At 46.9% G+C, this 21,097-nt stretch overlaps 1 protein-coding gene across 2 annotated transcripts in view; it reads left to right on the top strand.

Moving 5' to 3' along the window:
* Positions 1–21,097, top strand: part of LOC147100718 (1-phosphatidylinositol 4,5-bisphosphate phosphodiesterase eta-2-like) — a 156,240-nt gene that overhangs the window by 70,640 nt on the left and 64,503 nt on the right. Inside the window, exons 6-10 of one of the 2 annotated variants that reach the window (XM_085967247.1) lie at positions 375–468; positions 2,488–2,691; positions 5,992–6,112; positions 7,503–7,674; positions 10,845–10,952. In XM_085967247.1, the coding sequence (XP_085823373.1) occupies positions 375–468; positions 2,488–2,691; positions 5,992–6,112; positions 7,503–7,674; positions 10,845–10,952 (699 nt within the window). Of the gene's footprint in view, positions 1–173; positions 331–374; positions 469–2,487; positions 2,692–5,991; positions 6,113–7,502; positions 7,675–10,844; positions 10,953–21,097 lie in introns of those variants that run through there. The other variant, XM_085967248.1, reaches the window with a different exon arrangement.

The following is a 21,097-nucleotide window of genomic DNA, read 5'->3' as shown; positions in this document are numbered from 1 at the left end:
TGATAACGCTGTTGTGAAACGCCTTGGGTTGTTTTACTACGGTAAAGGCGCTATATAAATGCAAGTTGTTGTTGTTTTCGGCGGTCAAGTCTACATCAACTGCTTGCTATCAGCTCTCTTATGGCTTTAACAGTCCAGCACTAATGCAGTGTCTCTCTGTGGGTCGATAGATCTGAGCAGTGTCAGACCATCAGTGGTTCTGAGTAATTGGCACAGTCTGCGACACTGAGCGATAGGATTGGGAATCGGATTGATCCACCACCCTGAGTGATTAAACATCCAGCTGTCTGGGTGTACGGCAGGATATCTAATGAGACACAAAGCAGGAAGGTGAGCGACTCTGTAAGCCTCTCTCGTCTCTCTCTTCTCACCAGATGACCGGTGTTACGAAAGAGCATTGTCTGGAGATTGTTGATAAATTTGAGCCGTGTCTGGAGAACCAGAAGCAAGGGGTCCTCGGGATTGACGGTAGGTTTTTTGTTTTCTTCCCCCAGTTTTTTCCCCTTGGTGACTTCTTCCCGAGGTCCATAGGCACTGCCCGTCCCCTGGTACCTTGCTAAGTTGCAATTCCTCGCGTGTCTGCCTAGACGGCGGATGTTGGCAAACTATTACTCCCATGAGGGGAATCATGGGTGAGCTTGATCCTGTCCCTCTACCAACATCTCCCTCACACACGCGCACACACTCACTCATACGCACACGTTCACACACGCACGGCCACATGCTCACACAACACTCACAATGTCACACTCATTTACACACACACTCACTTACACACACGCTCACACACCTGCACACATTTTCCAGCAGGGGTCAATGGATACTGATCATGCCTAATTTTTTCGAAATAAAATGAACTCTCTCTCTGTCTAACACTGACGTCAGTTGTAGGACCCGAATTGTCAGCCCAACTGAGCTTATGGTAACCGGGCACGGGGCGAGTTCGGATCAGGGGCCTTCCTGTTCCGGATGATTTGAGACACCATAGTATGGTGCAGTTATCCATTGAGCCGCTCGATACAGCAATTTAGTTACAAAGGAAGAAATACTACCGGCCAATATTTAGAAATAATATTGTTTTTATGATCATTCCAGTTTACTTTATAAGACATGTAACCTGGACATTTGATCAGAATACAGTGGAATCTCCAATCTCTGGGCTCCTTTGATCAGAGTACAGTGGAATCTCCAATCTCTTGGCTCCTGTGATCAGAGTACAGTGGAATCTCCAATCTCCAAGCTCCTTTGATCAGAGTACAGTGAAATCTCCAATCTCCGGGCTCCTGTGATCAGAGTACAGTGAAATCTCCAATCTCTGGGCTCCTGTGATCAGAGTACAGTGGAATCTCCAATCTCTGGGCTCCTGTGATCAGAGTACAGTGGAATCTCCAATCTCCGGGCTCCTGTGATCAGAGTACAGTGGAATCTCCAATCTCCGGGCTCCTGTGATCAGAGTATAGTGGAATCTCCAATCTCTGGGCTCCTGTGATCAGAGTACAGTGGAATCTCCAATCTCTGGGCTCCTGTGATCAGAGTACAGTGGAATCTCCAATCTCTGGGCTCCTGTGATCAGAGTACAGTGAAATCTCCAATCTCCGGGCTCCTGTGATCAGAGTACAGTGAAATCTCCAATCTCTGGGCTCCTTTGATCAGAGTACAGTGGAATCTCCAATCTCTTGGCTCCTGTGATCAGAGTACAGTGAAATCTCCAATCTCCAGGCTCCTGTGATCAGAGTACAGTGAAATCTCCAATCTCTGGGCTCCTGTGATCAGAGTACAGTGGAATCTCCAATCTCTGGGCTCCTTTGATCAGAGTACAGTGGAATCTCCAATCTCTTGGCTCCTGTGATCAGAGTACAGTGAAATCTCCAATCTCTGGGCTCCTGTGATCAGAGTACAGTGGAATCTCCAATCTCTGGGCTCCTTTGATCAGAGTACAGTGGAATCTCCAATCTCTGGGCTCCTTTGATCAGAGTACAGTGGAATCTCCAATCTCTGGGCTCCTGTGATCAGAGTACAGTGAAATCTCCAATCTCCAGGCTCCTTTGATCAGAGTACAGTGGAATCTCCAATCTCCGGGCTCCTGTGATCTTCCATCCCATTTACCTGATTGGTTATTGATGATCTCACATAGGAACAGGAGGAGGCCATTCAGCCCCTCAAGCCTGTTCCACCATTCAACAAGATCATGGCTGATCTATATCCTAACTCCACCCACTCACATTGGCTCCATACCCCTTAATACCCTTGTCTAGCAAAAATCTATCAAACTCAGATTTAAAATTATTAATTGAGCTCACATCTGCTGCCTTTTGTGGGAGCGAGCTCCATACTTTTAACACCCTTTGGGTGAAGAAGTGTTTCCTAACTTCTGTCCTGAATGGCCTGGCTCTGATTTTAAGGTTATGTCCCCTGGTCCCAGACTCCCCCAGCAGCGGAATGATTTTAATATATATATACATATATTTTTTTTTTTCAATCCCACAGGTTTCACGAACTACATGCGAAGCCCGGCAGGGGATATCTTTAACCCCGAACATTACAATGTGAACCAGGACATGATGCAGCCCATGTGTAACTATTACATTGCTTCCTCCCACAACACGTACCTGATGGGGGACCAGCTGATGTCACAGTCCCGAGTGGACATGTACGCCTGGGTGCTACAGGCTGGCTGTCGATGTGTTGAAGGTAAGACCATGGCTGCTCACTTTCTCTTGCGGGTCTATTTCCATGTTTGTTTTTTAGCCCGCCTTTAGTGCACGACGCCTTCTTGGTAAAGGAGTTGAAACGTGTGCTAGGAAGAATCGTTAAAGGTCTGCCTGACAGGTAAATTGCCTTCTGGCGCTCATTAATGAGGCTGCATGGCATTTTAGTGGCTAGCGCTTCAGTTATCGACCTCTCCCAACATCGACCAGCTGAGCAGGAGTAAAGAAGTCATTTCGAGCGCTACTTAAAGCTATGCTCAGCTTTCACTGTTCAATTGCTGCTAGAGGTTTGAAGAGGGCTTTTGAGACACATCAGGAGACTTTCTGGGACACTTTGTCAAGGCTTCGCCAACACGCGAGCAACATTTATTCCAGCAATTCTCTGAGGACTTCACCTAAAGAGAGCGAGTGCTGTGCTACTCCACTTTATAGGAGTCACCAGGAGAAAGGGAGTGCTTGGCCATGGGCATCTTGTTAGGGGTCCCCCTTGGTCTGCAGGAGGAATGGCAGGAGGACACGAGGCCAGGCAGAGCAGCACCAGCTGCTGCAGCAGAGAGGGAGAGGAGGGCGAGGCGGGCGTCCTTCCCTCCCTACGGGTACAGGACATCCCTCCTCCTCTGGATCTCCTCCACCAGGACCTCCAGTGCCGTGTCTGAGAACCTGTGTGCCCTCTCCCTCGGTTCCCTGAGCCTGAACCATCCTGAAACGGGCCGCTGTGTGTCAGCCAAAGCACTCCACGCCTTCAGTGGAAGTGGGTGAGTGGAGCCCACATATACTGCTCCACGAAAATTGCATCTAATCAGCGCTTGAGTGCTAAACCTGCAGTTATCTCTGTTTTAGCACCTCCAGGCAAGTTCAAATCATGGTAATCGTCAATTAGCCCCAAAATTGTGTGCTAAAACCGGACTTTCAAACAGGCGTGTCTTGTGAGCACAGCACCCACTTAGCACCTGTTTTCACCTTTTCCCCAAAATAACCCCCAAAAGCAAAGTGTATTCATACCAGCTTTTTTAAAAAGGGGCCGAGTTGATAGATACTTTAATGAGTTAAGCTTTGATGCTGTTTCCCCACAGACTGTAAATAATAAGCAATTCATTAGCCTGTCTCAGCAGTCGATAAATGCCTCACACACCCATTGTGTTCAGAAATCTCTGGTCCCTACTGACGGTCAACAAAGGGAGATTAGGAATCAAGAAACATTCAGTCAGGCCCAGTAAAGGCTGAGAAGTCAGTCAGGTCTTTAAACATTGTGAGTACCAGCGTTCAGCAGGAGAATGGAGGAGGGAGGCTTCCATCGTTCCATTGTACAGCAGGTGACCTTCCAAGAGTCAGTGGAGTTGATAAAACTGTAAACCTGCAGCTCTCTTAAAAAAAACCTTCAGTTTTCCCTCTGAACCGTTACTCCTCCTCTCTTGAGGACACAGAATCAGGCGAGGTCCCACGAGCACTTTAGTATCCTGCTTAAAACCACCTCGTCCCTCCCAAACAGTGCATGTAATCGACTACCGTTTAAAAGATATTTAACCATGGGGACACCACAACCAGACCTGATTCTGTCCTTTCCTAATGCCCACACTCGCACTTTTCAACAGCGGAGATCAGTGGATGGCAATCGTGGGACATTTTTCATTAACCTTATTGCTAGCCCAGGCACCGTGATTCCAATTGTAGGATACAGCAGTCTGCTGCAGGTGGGATTAGCAAACTCAGCACAGATAATCCTCTCGCTTCCTCGCCCTCCGCGCTCTCTCTCTCTCTTTAACTCTCTTCACTCACCCTCCGCTCTCTCTCTATCCTCCTCTCCCTTTACTTCCTGCTTCTTCTTTCCCTCTCGCTCCGCTCCTCTCCCTCTCTCCTCCTCGTGCTCCTCCCCTCTCATCCTCCTGTCCTCCCTCTCTTTCATACCACATTCTCCCTCTTTTTTTCTACCTCTTTTTATTTCCTCTTTCTCACTACCGCCCACTCTCCTTCCCCTTCCTCCCTCCCTCCCTTCCTCTCTCTTTCCCCTTCCTCTCTCTCTCTCCTTCCCCTTCCTCCCTCCCTCCCTTCCTCTCTCTTTCCCCTTCCTCTCTCTCTCTCCTTCCCCTTCCTCCCTCCCTCCCTTCCTCTCTCTTTCCCCTTCCTCTCTCTCTCTCCTTCCCCTTCCTCCCTCCCTCCCTTCCTCTCTCTTTCCTCTTCCTCTCTCTTTCCCCTTCCCCTCTCTCTTTCCCCTTCCTCTCTCTTTCTTTCCCCTTCCTCCCTCTCTCCTTCCCCTTCCTCTCTCTCTCTTTCCCCTTCCTCTCTCTCTCTTTCCCCTTCCTCTCTCTCTCTTTCCCCTTCCTCTCTCTTTCCTCTTCCTCTCTCTTTCCCCTTCCCCTCTCTCTTTCCCCTTCCCCTCTCTCTCTTTCCCCTTCCTCTCTCTCTCTTTCCCCTTCCTCTCTCTCTCTTTCCTCTTCCTCTCTCTCTCTTTCCCCTTCCTCTCTCTCTCTTTCCCCTTCCTCTCTCTCTCTTTCCCCTTCCTCTCGCTCTCTTTCCCCTTCCTCTCTCTCTCTTTCCCCTTCCTCTCTCTCTCTTTCCCCTTCCTCTCTCTCTCTTTCCCCTTCCTCTCTCTCTCCTTCCCCTTCCTCTCGCTCCCCTCCCCTTCCTCCCTCTCTCCTTCCCCTTCCTCCCTCTCTTTCTCCCTAACTCTCTCTCTTCCGCTCCAATAGTTGATGTCCCTTTAAAAGGAGCATGACTGTGACAGGGTTGTAGCTGTCCGATTGGGGCAGATGTTTGTCACCTCATTCGTCACCTCCACTTGTTAAGAAATAGTTGACCGTTTCCTGTTTAGTCACTGGTCCAATATTGTTGGTAATGGTGTTACAACAACAACTTGCATTTATATAACACCTTTAACGTAGTAAACCATCCTGAGGCATTTCACAGGAGCGATTATCAAATAAAATTTGACACTGAGCCACCACAGGAGATATTAGGACAGGTGACCAAAAGCTTGGTCAAAGAGGTAGGTTTTTAAGGAGCGTCTTAAAGGAGAAAAGAGAGGTTTAGGGAGGAAATTCCAGGGCTTGGGACATGGCCGCCAATGGTGGAGTGAAGAAAATCAAGGATGCACAAAAGGCCAGAATTGGAGGAACGCAGAGATCTCGAAGGGTAGTAAGGCCAGAGGAGGTTACAGAGATAGGGAGGGGGGGCGAGGCCATGGACGGATTTGAACACGAGAATACTGCTTTTCCCCGGTGACTGTGATAAACTGTGGCCGATATTTCATGCATTGGCTTTTATGAGTGATTATGTTGTCTTGCAGTTGATTGCTGGGATGGACCAGATGGAGAACCCATTGTTCACCATGGCTACACACTCACGTCCAAAATTCTCTTCCGAGATGTAATCGAAACCATCAACAAATACGCCTTCGCAAAGTCCGAGTGAGTATTATGATTCCGATACAATGGTTCTGATTTATGGTTCATGGCAGCAAGCTAACTGAAAGTAGGAGTAGGCCCAATTCTACCTGAGGCTCCAAGGGATTTTTAATCCTCGCATAGGGCAGGTACAGGTTAGATACAGAGTAAAGCTCCCTCTACACTGCCCCATCAAACACTCCCAGGGCAGGTACAGCATGGGTTAGATACAGAGTAAAGCTCCCTTTGCACTGCCCCATCAAACACTCCCAGGGTAGGTACAGCATGGGTTAGATACAGAGTAAAGCTCCTTTTGCACTGCCCCATCAAACACTCCCAGGGCAGGTACAGCACGGGGTAGATACAGAGTAAAGCTCCTCTACACTGTCCCATCAAACATTCCCAGGGTAGGTACAGCACGGGGTAGATACAGAGTAAAGCTCCCTTTGCACTGCCCCTTCAAACACTCCCAGGGCAGGTACAGCACGGGGTAGATACAGAGTAAAGCTCCTCTACACTGTCCCATCAAACACTCCCAGGGCAGGTACAGCACGGGTTAGATACAGAGTAATGCTCCCTCTACACTGTCCCATCAAACACTCCCAGGGCAGATACAGCACAGGTTAGATACAGAGTAAAGCTCCCTCTACACTGTCCCATCAAACACTCCCAGTGTAGGTACAGCACGGGTTAGATACAGAGTAAAGCTCCCTCTACACTGTCCCATCAAACACTCCCAGGACAGGTACAGCACGGGTTAGATACAGAGTAAAGCTCCCTCTACACTGTCCTATCAAACACTCCCAGGGCAGGTATAGCATGGGTTAGATACAGAGTAAAGCTCCCTTTGCACTGCCCCATCAAACACTCCCAGGGTAGGTACAGCATGGGTTAGATACAGAGTAAAGCTCCTTTTGCACTGCCCCATCAAACACTCCCAGGGCAGGTACAGCACGGGGTAGATACAGAGTAAAGCTCCTCTACACTGTCCCATCAAACACTCCCAGGGCAGGTACAGCACGGGTTAGATACAGAGTAATGCTCCCTCTACACTGCCCCATCAAACACTCTCAGGGCAGGTACAGCACAGGTTAGATGCAGAGTAAAGCTCCCTCTACCCTGTCCCATCAAACACTCCCAGGGTAGGTACAGCACGGGTTAGATACAGAGTAAAGCTCCCTCTACACTGTCCCATCAAACACTCCCAGGGCAGGTACAGCACGGGTTAGATATAGAGTAAAGCTCCCTCTACACTGCCTCAACAATGTGCCCCATCCTCAGAAGAACGTCCCCTACAGCACGAATGTGACATTTCCCACGTCCCACACCAGCTCCTGTGGTCTGTCTGAATAACATTGTGTTTTAACGGTTTTACAACTCTGTGCTGAATGTTTGGCTTGAATCTGGATTGCAGATATCCAGTCATCCTCTCCATCGAAAACCACTGCAGTGTGCCTCAGCAGAAGAAGATGGCTCAGTACCTGTGTGAGGTCTTGGGGGATAAGCTTGACGTGTCTTCAGTGCATATAGACAATATGACTCAACTGCCTTCACCCGATAGCCTGAAGGGCAAGATTCTTGTGAAGGTATGCAAGCAATCAAATCTTCATTAATATTTAGCGAGACTTGATGGGGCCATTACTAACATATCTCTCTTAGAGATTGATTATAGGGCTATTATGTCTTATCTGAATCCAATTTGCGAAAAAGAAAACTGTGAATTTAAATTTTTTCTTGATGTCGCTAAGGTAACAGGTCCCTCCCCCTCTCTCCTCAATTAAAGGGAAAGGTAGCTATTTAAAAGAAACAATTTGCATTTATAAAATACCTGTCACGTGCTCAGGACGTTCCAAAAATGCTTCACAGCCAAGAAAGTACTTTTGAAGTATAGTCAAAGTTGTAGGAAACGGGGTGGCCAATTTGTGCATAGCAAGCTGCAACAAAAAGTAATGAGGTAATGACCAGATATCTGTTTGTGATTTTGGTTGAGGGATGCTGGTGGCCAGGACACTGGGGAAAACTCCCCTGCTCTTTTTCAGATAGTGTCATGGGATCTTTTACATCCACCTGTGTGAAAACATTTTGTGTTGTGGAGGAACTGTTTCTACTTGTGGATGAGTCCAGGACAAAGGTGCAGAAATATATGATAGTCACTGGCAGATCAAATAAAGAATTTAGGAGGCATTTCTTTACACAGCGAGTGGTGAGAATGTGGAACTCGCGGCTACATGGAGCGGTTGAGGCAGAGAACACTGATGCATTTAAGAGGAGACTTGTGTATCCACGAGGGAGAAGGGAATAGAGGGATACGGGGGCAGGGTGGGAAGAGGTAATTAGAAATGTGGAGCATAAACACTGGCATAGACCAGTTGGGCGGAATGCCTTGTTTCTGTGCTGTAAATTCTATGTAATGTCCTCTTATTCTTCTAGTGATAATCCCCAGTCTGAACCCCCTTGTGATTGATTCACCAACTTATGAAAACACTTTAATCTCTCAATCTACTTGCCTCTTGATCCCAATTATACCATTAGTGTTATTCCCTAGTGATTGTTCCAGATCACAATTATTCTTTGGTCATGAGGTTTCTCCTGACTTCCCTCTTACCCCCAACATCCTTATTTAACATTCAACACACAAGTCATCCAGCGCCGTTCTACAGCCATAATTTCTGTTGTCTCATCCATGACTGGCAAACAAATGATCTTCATGAGACAGAAATGAGTATCGGAGAGACAATGAGGTTCTTTAGAGGTTGACTGTACTCTCTGTACTACTTCACCTGATCTAAATCAGGCAGCACTGGAGAGATTGGGGACACACTTGATTTATGCTCAAACCTCTGGGCTGATGTAAATTTCACATGTAATGAAATTGATTCACAAAAGAAAATTGGGTCATTTAAGGAAAGAGCTTGTTAATAGAAACAAGGTGTTTCTATTTCCCTACAATGATATGACTGCTGTATGAAGAATGCGATGGGCCAGGACATTACATGTCGGTGAATCTATCTCCTTTTTAATGGTTTGTTTTCGCTCCAGTTTTTTCCCCCCTTACTCTTCTGAAAGTGCTGGAGACTTCCCTGCTCGGGCCAGATGGCCATTCTTCATGGGTGTGTCCCGTTCACCCATCACTCCTGTGCTACACTGGCTCCCGGTTGAGCAACGGCTCAATTTTAAAATTCTCATTCTTGTTTTCAAATCGGCATGGCTTCGCCGCTCCCTATCTCTGTAACCTCCTCTGGCCCTACCACCCTCCGAGATCTCTGCGCTCCTCCAGTTCTGGCCTCTTAAGCATCCCTGATTTTAATCGCTCGACCATTGGCGGCCGTGCCTTCAGCTGCCTCAGCCCTAAAGCTCTGGAATTCCCTCCCTAAACCTCTCCACCTCACTACCTCTCCTCCTCTAAGTCGCTCCTTAAAACCCACCTCTTTGACCAAGCTTTTGATCATCTGCACTAATATCTCCTTATTTGGCTCGATGTCAAATTTTATTTGATAACGCTCCTGTGAAGCGCCTCGGAATGTTTTACTACGTTAACGGCGCTATATAAATGCAAGTTGTTGTTGTTGTGTCAGCACTCACTATTTGACCGTGAAAGTCATCACAGCGGAGTCCAATCCTGATGCTGGACAGCAATGGGCAGGAACCTCGGCTGATTTCCCCCCTCCCAGTGACACAGAGGCTGATTGTAAAGCCTCAATTGCCGCCTCACCTCAGAGCGGGAATCAAACCAGGGATCTTCCGGTCTGTATTGGCCTTGCTGTTTCGAGGCTAGACAAGGGGAAAATCAACCAAGGGATCCAATTGCTGATTGCTCTTCAGTGACCTCTGCTGGAAAGTGTATATATGAACACAAGCAGTGTTCCTGGCATGACAAGGAGATACGACTATTGTCCAGCATTAAACAAAAATTGATCTCTGCCCTTTACAGCGCAGACACGATGGGCCGAAGGGCCTCTTTCTGTGCTGTAAAACTCTATGACTCTATGACTCTTTCTTAAACTACCAATTGGAAATGATTCTCTTCAGCAAACTGTAAAAACATTGCTTAATACTTCATGCAATGGTAAGAATCTAATGTATCTAAATGTGTATTTTGAGCTTTAAAGCACACTATTAAATCATGTGTCCTCCTGTAGTCCATATCTCCTCACCTTCAGGGTCACTCTCCACAAAGTTGTCTTACTCCCTGTTGACATGTCTTGGACTGACAATCACTTAAAGTGAAGATGTCTCCATGATTTGTCCACAGCCTGTGCTCACAAGGCAACTCCTGCAATTGGGTGATAGGGTCCTTATTTGGCAATTAGCCTCTCGGCGATTCTGACTAATCAGGTTAGACTATGAGGTGCCAGGTTAAAGTTTTTAAGTTTGCTTATGGCCATTTTGAGTTGGTTAAATCTCTCTATCCATCGCCTTGTCTCTCCCCATATCTTTCTCTCACTCTTTCCTGTATCTTGTTCGCTCTCCCTTTTCCCATCTCTTTTTCTCTCTTCCCCACTTTCTTATATATATATCTTTCACATCTCTCTCGCTCTTTCCCATCTCTCTCAATTTTCCCATCTTTCTGTCTTTCCCATCTCTCTCTTTCTCATTTCTTTATCTCTCTCCCATTTTTTCACCCCTCACTCCTTTCTGTACCTTCGGCTTTTCCTATTGCTCACTTCTCCTTTTTCCCATCTCTTTCTCTCCCATCTTTCTCACGCCCTCTTTCCCATCTCTCCCCTTGCCTGGTTCTCTGTCTCCCCCGCATCAGGGAAAGAAACTATCTGCAAATATCAGCGATGATGCCGAGGAAGGTGACGTATCGGATGAGGACAGCGCCGATGAAATCGAAGATGACTGCAAGTTGATGAATGGAGATGTAAGTAGAAAAATCTAAACTGAACACTTGAATCTGGTTCTCCTGGGGAATGAGTGTTGGGAAGAATAATATTGCTTTAATTTTATACGGCAATAATTTTCAAATAATAGAAACAGACCCTCTCTTCTACCCCATTAATCCCTTTTATATGTAGTGACAAAGGCTGTAATTATCCTATCATAGACAATCATTTACGCTGATTATTAAAGGTTCGGATGCTTGTTGAAGGTTGACGTGGGAATGTGCTGTGAGGATGAGGAAGAGCGTCAACACCACGAGAGCAAATTTGAAGATAATTACACTTTTTAAATTTCTAGCTGCTGTTGGGAAATCCTTTAATAATCTCAAAGCTCCCTGTCACGTTGATTTTCCTGGTTAGTGTAGGGGATTAGTGCTTCTGAAAGAACTTAATGCTATGATACAATGAAAAAATATCACAGCAAAGGGGGGCTGTTTAAACCAGTGCCACTCAAACCCTGGTTGGGCCAGCCAATGAAAGAAATGGCAACGGTATCATGAGATTCATTGAAGATGACACCATTGCTCGATAATGGAGACTTATGTAATGAGAAATATTCATCATCGGGGTCCCCGCTAAAAATCATTAAAGAAAGAGGGGGAGTGGGAGCTTTAGTCGATTGGATGCTGCCAAGTTCAGCCCAGACTAATGAAATTAAATTCTTCTCTGTCTACTCACTGTATGTAACGTGGGTTTGGGCAGTCTCAACCCAGTTCTATTTGGCTATCAGTCCGAAAGATAAATGTGCCTCGCAATTCAGCACTAAATTGGCAATCTAATCGTACAGAGACCACAGGACAGCTGGTGTGAGAAATGGAAAATGGCACATTGGTGCAGTTGGGACTGAGGCATGATGTTGAGCTTTAGAGGGAGCTTTGCCCAGAGTTTAGCTATGCTACAACTGCCCTGGGAGTGTTTGATGAGACAGTGTGGAGGGAGCTTTACTCTGTGTCTAACCCGTGCTGTACCTGCCCCGGGAGTGTTTGATGGGACAGTGTAGAGGGAGTTTACTCTGTATCTAACCCGTGCTGTACCTGCCCTGGGAGTGTTTGATGGGACAGTGTAGAGGGAGCTTTACTCTGTATCTAAGCCCGTGCTGTATCTGCCCTGGGAGTGTTTGATGGGACAGTGTAGAGGGAGCTTTACTCTGTATCTAACCCGTGCTGTACCTGCCCTGGGAGTGTTTGATGGGACAGTGAAGAGGGAGCTTTACTCTGTATCTAACCTGTGCTGTACCTGCCCTGGGAGTGTTTGATGGGACAGTGTAGAGGGAGCTTTACTCTGTATCTAACCCGTGCTGTACCTGCCCTGGGAGTGTTTGATGGGACAGTGTAGAGGGAGCTTTACTCTGTATCTAACCCGTGCTGTACCTGCCCTGGGAGTGTTTGATGGGACAGTGTAGAGGGAGATTTACTCTGTATCTAACCCATGCTGTACCTGCCCTGGGAGTGTTTGATGGGACAGTGAAGAGGGAGCTTTACTCTGTATCTAACCTGTGCTGTACCTGCCCTGGGAGTGTTTGATGGGACAGTGTAGAGGGAGCTTTACTCTGTATCTAACCCGGGCTGTACCTGCCCTGGGAGTGTTTGATGGGACAGTGTAGAGGGAGCTTTAATCTGTATCTAACCTGTGCTGTACCTGCCCTGGGAGTGTTTAATGGGACAGTGTACAGGGAGCTTTACTCTGTATCTAACCCGTGCTGCACCTGCCCTGGGCGTGTTTGATGGGACAGTGTAGAGGGAGCTTTACTCTGTATCTAACCCGTGCTGCACCTGCCCTGGGAGTGTTTGATGGGACAGTGTAGAGGGAGCTTTACTCTGTATCTAACCTGTGCTGTACCTGCCCTGGGAGTGTTTGATGGGACAGTGTAGAGGGAGCTTTACTCTGTATCTAACCCGTGCTGTACCTGCCCTGGGAGTGTTTGATGGGACAGTGTAGAGGGAGCTTTACTCTGTATCTAACCCGTGCTGTACCTGCCCTGGGAGTGTTTGATGGGACAGTATAGAGGGAGCTTTACTCTGTATCTAACACTTGCTGTACCTGCCCTGGGAGTGTTTAATGGGACAGTGTACAGGGAGCTTTACTCTGTATCTAACCCGTGCTGCACCTGCCCTGGGCGTGTTTGATGGGACAGTGTAGAGGGAGCTTTACTCTGTATCTAACCCATGCTGCACCTGCCCTGGGAGTGTTTGATGGGACAGGGTAGAGGGAGCTTTACTCTGTATCTAACCCGTGCTGTACCTGCCCTGGGAGTGTTTGATGGGACAGTGTAGAGGGAGCTTTACTCTGTATCTACCCCGTGCTGTACCTACCCTGGGAGTGTTTGATGGGACAGTGTAGAGGGAGCTTTACTCTGTATCTAACCCGTGCTGTACCTGCCCTGGGAGTGTTTGATGGGACAGGGTAGAGGGAGCTTTACTCTGTATCTAACCCGTGCTGTACCTGCCCTGGGAGTGTTTGATGGGACAGTGTAGAGGGAGCTTTACTCTATATGTAACCCGTGCTGTGTCTACCCTGGGAATGCCTGAGATGAAAAGTGCTGCATTCCCTAATTCTGGTAGCAGTCACTCTGATGGGGACAAAATTCACACGGTTCTAACTGAGTGGATTTGGACTGTTGAAGTGTCCTGCACTGTTAATAAGTATATGATGATTAGATTCTCTTCTTTAAAAGAATCCTGATGGTGAAACTTGCACCGTTTAAAGACTCCCATGTTAAGTATCTGTCTATCTCCATGAAGTCACACACAGGACTGTTAGCCCTCTATTTCATGGCTTGTTCCCAAGAGCTCTGATTCCTTTCCTGTTATTTCTGTTGGCAAACCCCCATTCCCTGGGTTACAGCTGTCTTGTCATAGAGACCCTCAAGGATCGCATCTCATTAATTTGCCCGTCACTTTGTTTCATCCTGAAGCGCTGCTGGTTCTCAAATGTTAGATGCATCTATGTAAAGCGCTGCAGTTTTAAAGGGGCCTCACCCCTCGTTGCAGTAGGATGATGTGAATGAACATATAAACCCATGAGCTTTCAGCCTGCCAACCTTGCAAGCTTTGAGATCTCCAGGTTGCGGCGAGCAAATTGGGTGGAATATTTAAGAACAGAAGCTGGCTTAGGTAGGTTGCTGAGTGAAAGAGCCCCCTTTTGTTGGGCATGGGGCAGCCATATTGATTTCTTTCTACCTTGAGATATGCTCCCTCGGTTTCCCATTCTCAGCAGTGCCTTTGCCTTGGCGTCTTTACTGAAATCCCCCCTCCCACTGCAGCAATAAGAAGCGTAAGTCCACGATTGCATCTCCGTATCTTATGATATAAGACTATGGCTGGGTAGAATTATTTATACTAAACTGCCGCCTTCTATCTGGTTGTGAATAAATATTTTTTCTAACCTGTCCAGCCGGATTTAATATTCTTCCAAGAGGCAGATTGCGAGTCATGTTCCCGGTGCGCAGGTCATTGCAAAAATGGGATAAAAGTTATTCAGTGGGCCGCACAACTCTGCCCCGCGATTAGAACAATCTGTATAAACTGCTCAAAGTTGTAACAAGGAGCAATATTGAGGACTTTTTAAATTGGAGGTTTTACTAAACGTGGCTTTCCAGAGCAGAAAGCTTTGGGATTTCTGTCTAGCTTATTATTTTATTGAAAAATCATTTCCTCTGAGTCACTGAATTGGAGGAAAGACCACAGACACGGCTCCCAACAGGCCATCAGTTGGTGCGTGTCATACCTTAAGGTACATCAAGGACTCCACATTGGATCTTTAAAACAAAGTTTATTTGTTTGCCATGTATGGAATATTAAATCCCAGCCTGATTTTCTCAGGGTTTTTCACATCTCCGTGGACAAGCCCCAGCTATCATAATGAACATGGTTCAGTCCTGGATTGAGAAACAGATCAACGGCCGCAGAATCGAACCACTGCAGTCAAATGTGATCATCTTGGCGTTGCAGCAGAGGGGGGGGGCGAATGAGTAACTCCTTTCCGGACATGGATTATTTAAACAGACCGTTACAGCCAGGCCTTTGCTAGTGAAAATAGCGCGAAAAACGGTTTCTGTAAGCAGACCATAAACGTACATCTTTTACTCTCTGATTTAGTGCAAGCTGCATCTTACAATTAACCACGTTAGTTGCCGACTGGATTTCACCGGGGATGCCCACTGGATTGGTCCATGCAAAAGCTGGATGATGGTGGGAGGAGGCTCGATGGGAGCATAAACACCGGCATGGACCAGTTGGGCCGAATGGCCTATTTCTGTGCCATACATTCTATGTAATTCTATGTAATTTCTATGTTAACCCCATGAGATTCTCTCTGACTCTGTATCTCCGTGTGTCTGCATCTGTACTTACTGTCTTTTCTTCCTCCTCGATGGTGCATTCATATGAAGTGGAAGGTACTGTTGACTGAACTATCACCATTTCACCTCTCCCCTCCTCCCTCCCCTCTCCTCTCCTCCCTCCCCTCTCCTCTCCTCCCTCTCCTCTCCTCTCCTCCCCACCCCACCCATTGACGCACGTTCTCCTTAGCATAGCACCTGTGGCAATGTTCAATGCGAGTACTGAGGTGGCTTCCTGTTTATAGAGATGGGTGGGTGTGTAACTAAAACCACGTTATGGGGACAGTGTAGTGTGAAGTGCTTAAAATCACAGTCTGAATACAAGTGGAAAAGATAATCTGCTGGGGCAGAGCGCCAAAGTGGAATGATTCTGGCTGACCTCTAACCTGTTCTTAATGGGGAAAAGCACAAGACAGCTCTCAGACCTGGCACAATTAGAAGCGGTTCTGCAGTCTCAGTGAGTGATAACACGGTGAGACTGCGGGTATAATAGGGTTGCCAACTCCTCCAGGATTGGCCCGGAATCTCCAGGAATTGAAGGTTAATCTGCAACACGGGAGAAAAAATCACAGGGGCACTAAAAACAAACATTTCTTTCAACACACTTGTTTATTAATTATAAAAATGTTGGCATTGGGAAAGGAAAGGCTGTTGGACTGACGGTGAAGACTCATCCAATCGGGTAATGAAGAGTCTGCTTGTTATCTGATTAAATGTAGGAAGTCACACAACACCAGGTTATAGTCCAACAGCTTTATTTGAAATCACAAGCTTTCAGAGTGCTGCTCCTTCGTCAGGTGAAGTGAAGAGAAGCATATAGGCACAGCATATATAGTCAGAGAAAACTGCCAGATGATTACAGATAATCTTTCTAACTGCCCTTTATCACACCTCGGCAGAGAGATAATCACAGCAATCAAAGGTGTGAATGGTGTCCAAACAGGTCAGTCAGGAAAACATGACATCAAAGAATGACCTGTTTGGACACCATTCACACCTTTGATTGCTGTGATTATCTCTCTGCCGAGGTGTGATAAAGGGCAGTTAGAAAGATTACCTGTAATCATCTGGCAGTATTCTCTGACTATATATGCTGTGCCTATATGCTTCTCTTCACTTCACCTGACGAAGGAGCAGTACTCCGAAAGCTTGTGATTTCAAATAAAGCTGTTGGACTATAACCTGGTGTTGTGTGACTTCCTACATTTGTCCACCCCAGTCCAACACCGGCATCTCCACATCATGTTATCTGATTGGCCGAGGGAAGGCGGGGCGCAGCGAGGACGGACATATCGGGCGACCAATGGCGGGAGCCTGGGGGCGGGACAGATGGAGGCGAGAGGTCATGTGATGAAACCTCCAGGAATATGTCCAACCAGAGTTGGCGACCCCTAGTGTTCAAGGAGTTTAGTGTTGCCTCATAATTTAGGGTGGCCAGAAGGTTAATCCCTCTTAATAACACAGTGACATATTTTGGGTAAGGGGAGACCATCAATCCAAGTAAATTGCCCATCCAAGTATCCACTTTCTCGTGAGATATTGCTAACATTTATAAAACTGTAAAAAGCATGAATCCCTTCAGAAGACCCGTGTACATACCCTCAATATATAAAATCCATTACAGTTGGCTTGCCTGATACTCCGACTCGGGAAATGTCTGTAGACAGCAACCCTTTAGGCAGAGCACTACCTAAAAGGGTGGTGGGAGCAGATTCAATAGTAACTTTCAAAAGGGAATTGGATAAATACTTGAAAAGGAAAAAAATTGCAGGGCTCTGGGGAACAAGCAAGGGGAGTGGGACTAATTGGAGAGCTCTATCAAAGAGCCGGCACAGGCACGATGGGCCGAATGGCGGCCTCCTGTGCTGTATGATTCTATAATATGCTGAAGACCCCTAGCATTTATTGGATTCTGCAGGTTCATTTTGGGAGAATGGGGGGTGTTATCTGAGATGATCCACTCTCTTTATTCCTCTTCCTCTCCATGACACACTGTACAGGAAACTTTTTTTTATCCGGCACCGATGGGACCGACGTGGTGCCGGTTCATCAAAAATTCCGGATAACCGAGAGCTATAGTAAAAGATACGGAGAGCTGACAGCCCTGTATAAAGCAACTAACTCTGTTGCTTAGCAATGAGTACAGAACAATGGCCACAGCACGGTGGCATAGTGGTTAGCACTGTTGTCTCACAGCGCCAGGGACCCGGGTTCGAATCCGGCCTCGGGTGACTGTCTGTGTGGAGTTTGCACATTCTCCCCGTGTTTGCGTGGGTTTTCTCCGGGTGCTCCGGTTTCCTCCCACAGTCCAAAGATGTGTGGGTTAGGTTGATTGGCTATGATAAAAAATTGACCCTTAGTGTTAGGGGGATTAAATACATGGGGTTACAGGGATCGGGTGGGATATGTGTCGGTGCAGGCTCGATGGGCCGAAATGGCCTCTATCTGCACTGTGGGATTTCTGTGATTCTGATTCTGTGAAGTTCCAAATGTTTCTGTAGCTTAGCAACAGCTGCATCCACACCCTTGCACAGCAACAGTTCGAGGCAGGCAAGTACAATATGAAGTAAAACTTACCTGAACCTACTCCTGAATTTTGCCGGTTAACCGAGATTTCCGGTTATTTAGGTGCCAGTAAATCGAAAGTTTCCTGTACTTGCTGTCCTGTACTTGATGATAACAGTAATCATGCTGTCAATCCAGTAAGGATATAGGTAGCGTTGCTGGATGTACTTGGGAATTTGGACAATGTAGTTACTCCCAGTCCCTCCTCCTCCAAACGACGTCGTTAGATGCCATTGTATAGATCATTCTTTCTGGCCCAATTAGTGCAAATCATGTCAGCTGTTGCTCAGTGGGTTGCACACTTGACTCTGAATCAGAAGGTTGTGGGTTAAGTCCCACTCCAGAGACTTGAGCACATAAAGCTAGGCTGACACTCCAGTGCAGTGCTGAGGGAGTGTTGCACTGTTGGAGGTGCCGTCATTCGGATGAGATGTTAAACCGAGGCCCCGTCTGCTCTCTCAGGTGGGACATAAAAGATCCCATGGCACTATTTCGAAGAACAGTCAGGGAGTTATCCCCGGTGTCCTGGCCAATATTTATCCTTCAACCAACATAATAAAAACAGATTATCTGCTCATTATCACATTGCTGTTTGTGGGACCTTGCTGTGCACAAATTGACTGCCGCGTTTCCCACAACAGTGACTCCAATTCAAAAAAGTACTTCATTGGCTGTAAAGCACTTTGAGACGTCCGGTGGTCATAAAGGCGCTATAGAAATGCAAGTCTTTCTTTTTCAAGAGTAAACTTGATGAGACACAAGGGTTGCCAACATCTGGTTGGATATATTATTGGAGGTTTTATCACATGATCTCCAAATGCCCCGCCCGGTCAAACGTGCTTTCCCCCACCCCAGCTACAATATTTTGATAACTAATAAACAAAAGCGTTGAAAGAAAATTTTAAAAAGCCCCACAATTTTTGTTTAACGCCTTTTGATTTCTCTCCCGAGTGTTGCTCGCAGCAGTGTGCTGGAGACTAATCTTCAATTCCTGGAGCCTTCAGGGCAAGGCTGGAGGGTTGGCAACTCCATCAGACGTGCCGGTTCGGATGATCTGAGTTCTGAGAAGCCTGAGGCCTAGGGATGGGAAGGGACACAGCGGAGTTTCCTGATATGGGGACCGTTTGCCTTTAGTGTTCCTGCTAGTCTGGTCATTCAGGAGTGAAATCAGGAAGCACTTTTTCACCCAGAAGTCTGGAACTCTCTCCTCCCAAAAGGCTGTGGATGCTGGGACAATTGAAACTTTCAAAATTGATAGACTTTTGTTAGGTAAGGGTATCGAGGGATATGGAGCAAAGGCGGGTAAATGGAGTTGAGGCACAGATCAGCCGTGATCTAATTGAAAGGCAGAACAGGCTCGAAGGGCTGAATGGCCTCCTCCTGTTCCTATGGTCCAGGAGCACTCGGTGTGCAGGCTGACAATGTAATGAAAGATCCATTTTCCCCTCTGTTTCTGTGCCAGGGGCCCTCAGTTTTATAGTTGCCTAGTCTGGTGAAGCGAAGAATAGGTTGGCTTCTTTTTCTGGTTACCCCAGTGCTCCCAATGACAAACAAGCTGCTTCATCTTTCACTGTGATGTTGGTGTAGTGAACGGTCTCATTTATTGTCTGCTGGTGTCACTCCTTCACATACAGATACTGTCTCAGGTCTGTTTGCTTTTTTACGGAAATTTGATGCTAAGTAACTCCTGAAATACGCACTCCCTGAACCCAGTCAACCTACTAGGATGAACCATCTGGTTATCTGTCGTCTAACTGCACAGGAGTTAACTAATCGTTTAACCTTCCATTAGACAGTTAACATTCCAATTGGACACTGCAGGTAGAGTCCAAAGTGTCCACGTCTTTGTGTGCATATGTCTGTGAGTGTTGTAAGCTCAGTTAGGCGTGAGGGGTCTTCATTCCACCGAACAGGACATCACTATGGTTATAATAAGTTCCTGGACAAACCGAGTTATTTTCTGTTGTGAATAGGGCCAGTGGTTTTAAAAAAAGCAAGCTCACAAAGCCAGATACTATACACAAACATTTACTGTCCAAATCACGTTGCTCCCCCTCTGGGCCAAATGCGACGTTCCACTTGCTCATTAGCATGAGTTGAACAGGTGATGATTCAAGGTATGAGGTCATCAGTGGAATAATCTGTTGACAACAGAAGGAGCAGCAGCAATTTCATATTAAAACTGAAGATATATGTAGTGTCTAATTAGGGTTTAATGTGTTCTGACGATTGATTTTTATTAGTTGTTTGCATGCATTTGCAGTTAGTTATATTATTTTGGGACCACTTTAAAGATGTAACTATCAGGCTATTGTTTCACGGTATCTTATATCCATCCCATTCATGTATATAATAGACTGATATTGCGGGTATAAGTCCGATACACGGCATTGACCCAACCTTGAGGGTGAGGTACATGCCTGATTTTCACTTTGTTCAATATGGTGGCTGTGGTGTTGATGGAGTCTCTGGGTTGTGATGTTGATGGAGTCTCTGGGTTGTTTACACTATCCATGTGAGCCACAGGGTTACACCAGGAAAGCAAACTCCTGTGATGCAGCCTGTTTCCATGAACGTCTCTGTAGAGGCCAGCATGCTCAGTGCCAGGTTCGAAGGTAGCAGGGCTGCCTGGGGTACCAGCTCCCGCTCCCCCTCTTTAGCTCACACTCGAGCTCTGACCTCCCTCCCCCTCTCTAGCTCACACTCGCGCTCTGACCTCCCTCACACTCTCTAGCTCACACTCGAGCTCTGACCTCCCTCACCCTCTCTAGCTCACACTCGTGGTCTGACCTCCCTCACACTCTCTAGCTCACACTCGAGCTCTGACCTCCCTCACCCTCTCTAGCTCACACTCGAGTTCTGACCTCCCTCACACTCTCTAGCTCGCACTCGAGCTCTGACCTCCCTCTCACTCTCTAGCTCACACTCGCGGTCTGACCTCCCTCACACTCTCTAGCTCACACTCGAGGTCTGACCTCCCTCACCCTCTGTAGGTCACACTCAAAGTGTGAGCTCTCTGTCTCCCACTGCTGGCTGTATTCAAGGGGTGGGCTGATTTAAAACATCCCTGCTGAGCTGTTGGTAAATGCACCATCCAATCTGATACTGAGCTATGCAAACCAGAATGATCCCAGGTCCAATGCAAGGTCTGTTAGCTTGTCACAGTCACACAATGGTAGGGACTCTATAATCTTCCTCAATGCTTTGGGATAGGGAAGGGAA

This window comes from Somniosus microcephalus, chromosome 25 (assembly GCF_052327205.1).
Source record: "Somniosus microcephalus isolate GS21.2 chromosome 25, FLI_Smic_1.0, whole genome shotgun sequence".
NCBI lineage: Eukaryota > Metazoa > Chordata > Chondrichthyes > Squaliformes > Somniosidae > Somniosus > Somniosus microcephalus.
Note: the sequence above shows the minus strand (reverse complement) of the source record. Positions and strands in the feature narration are given on the sequence as shown.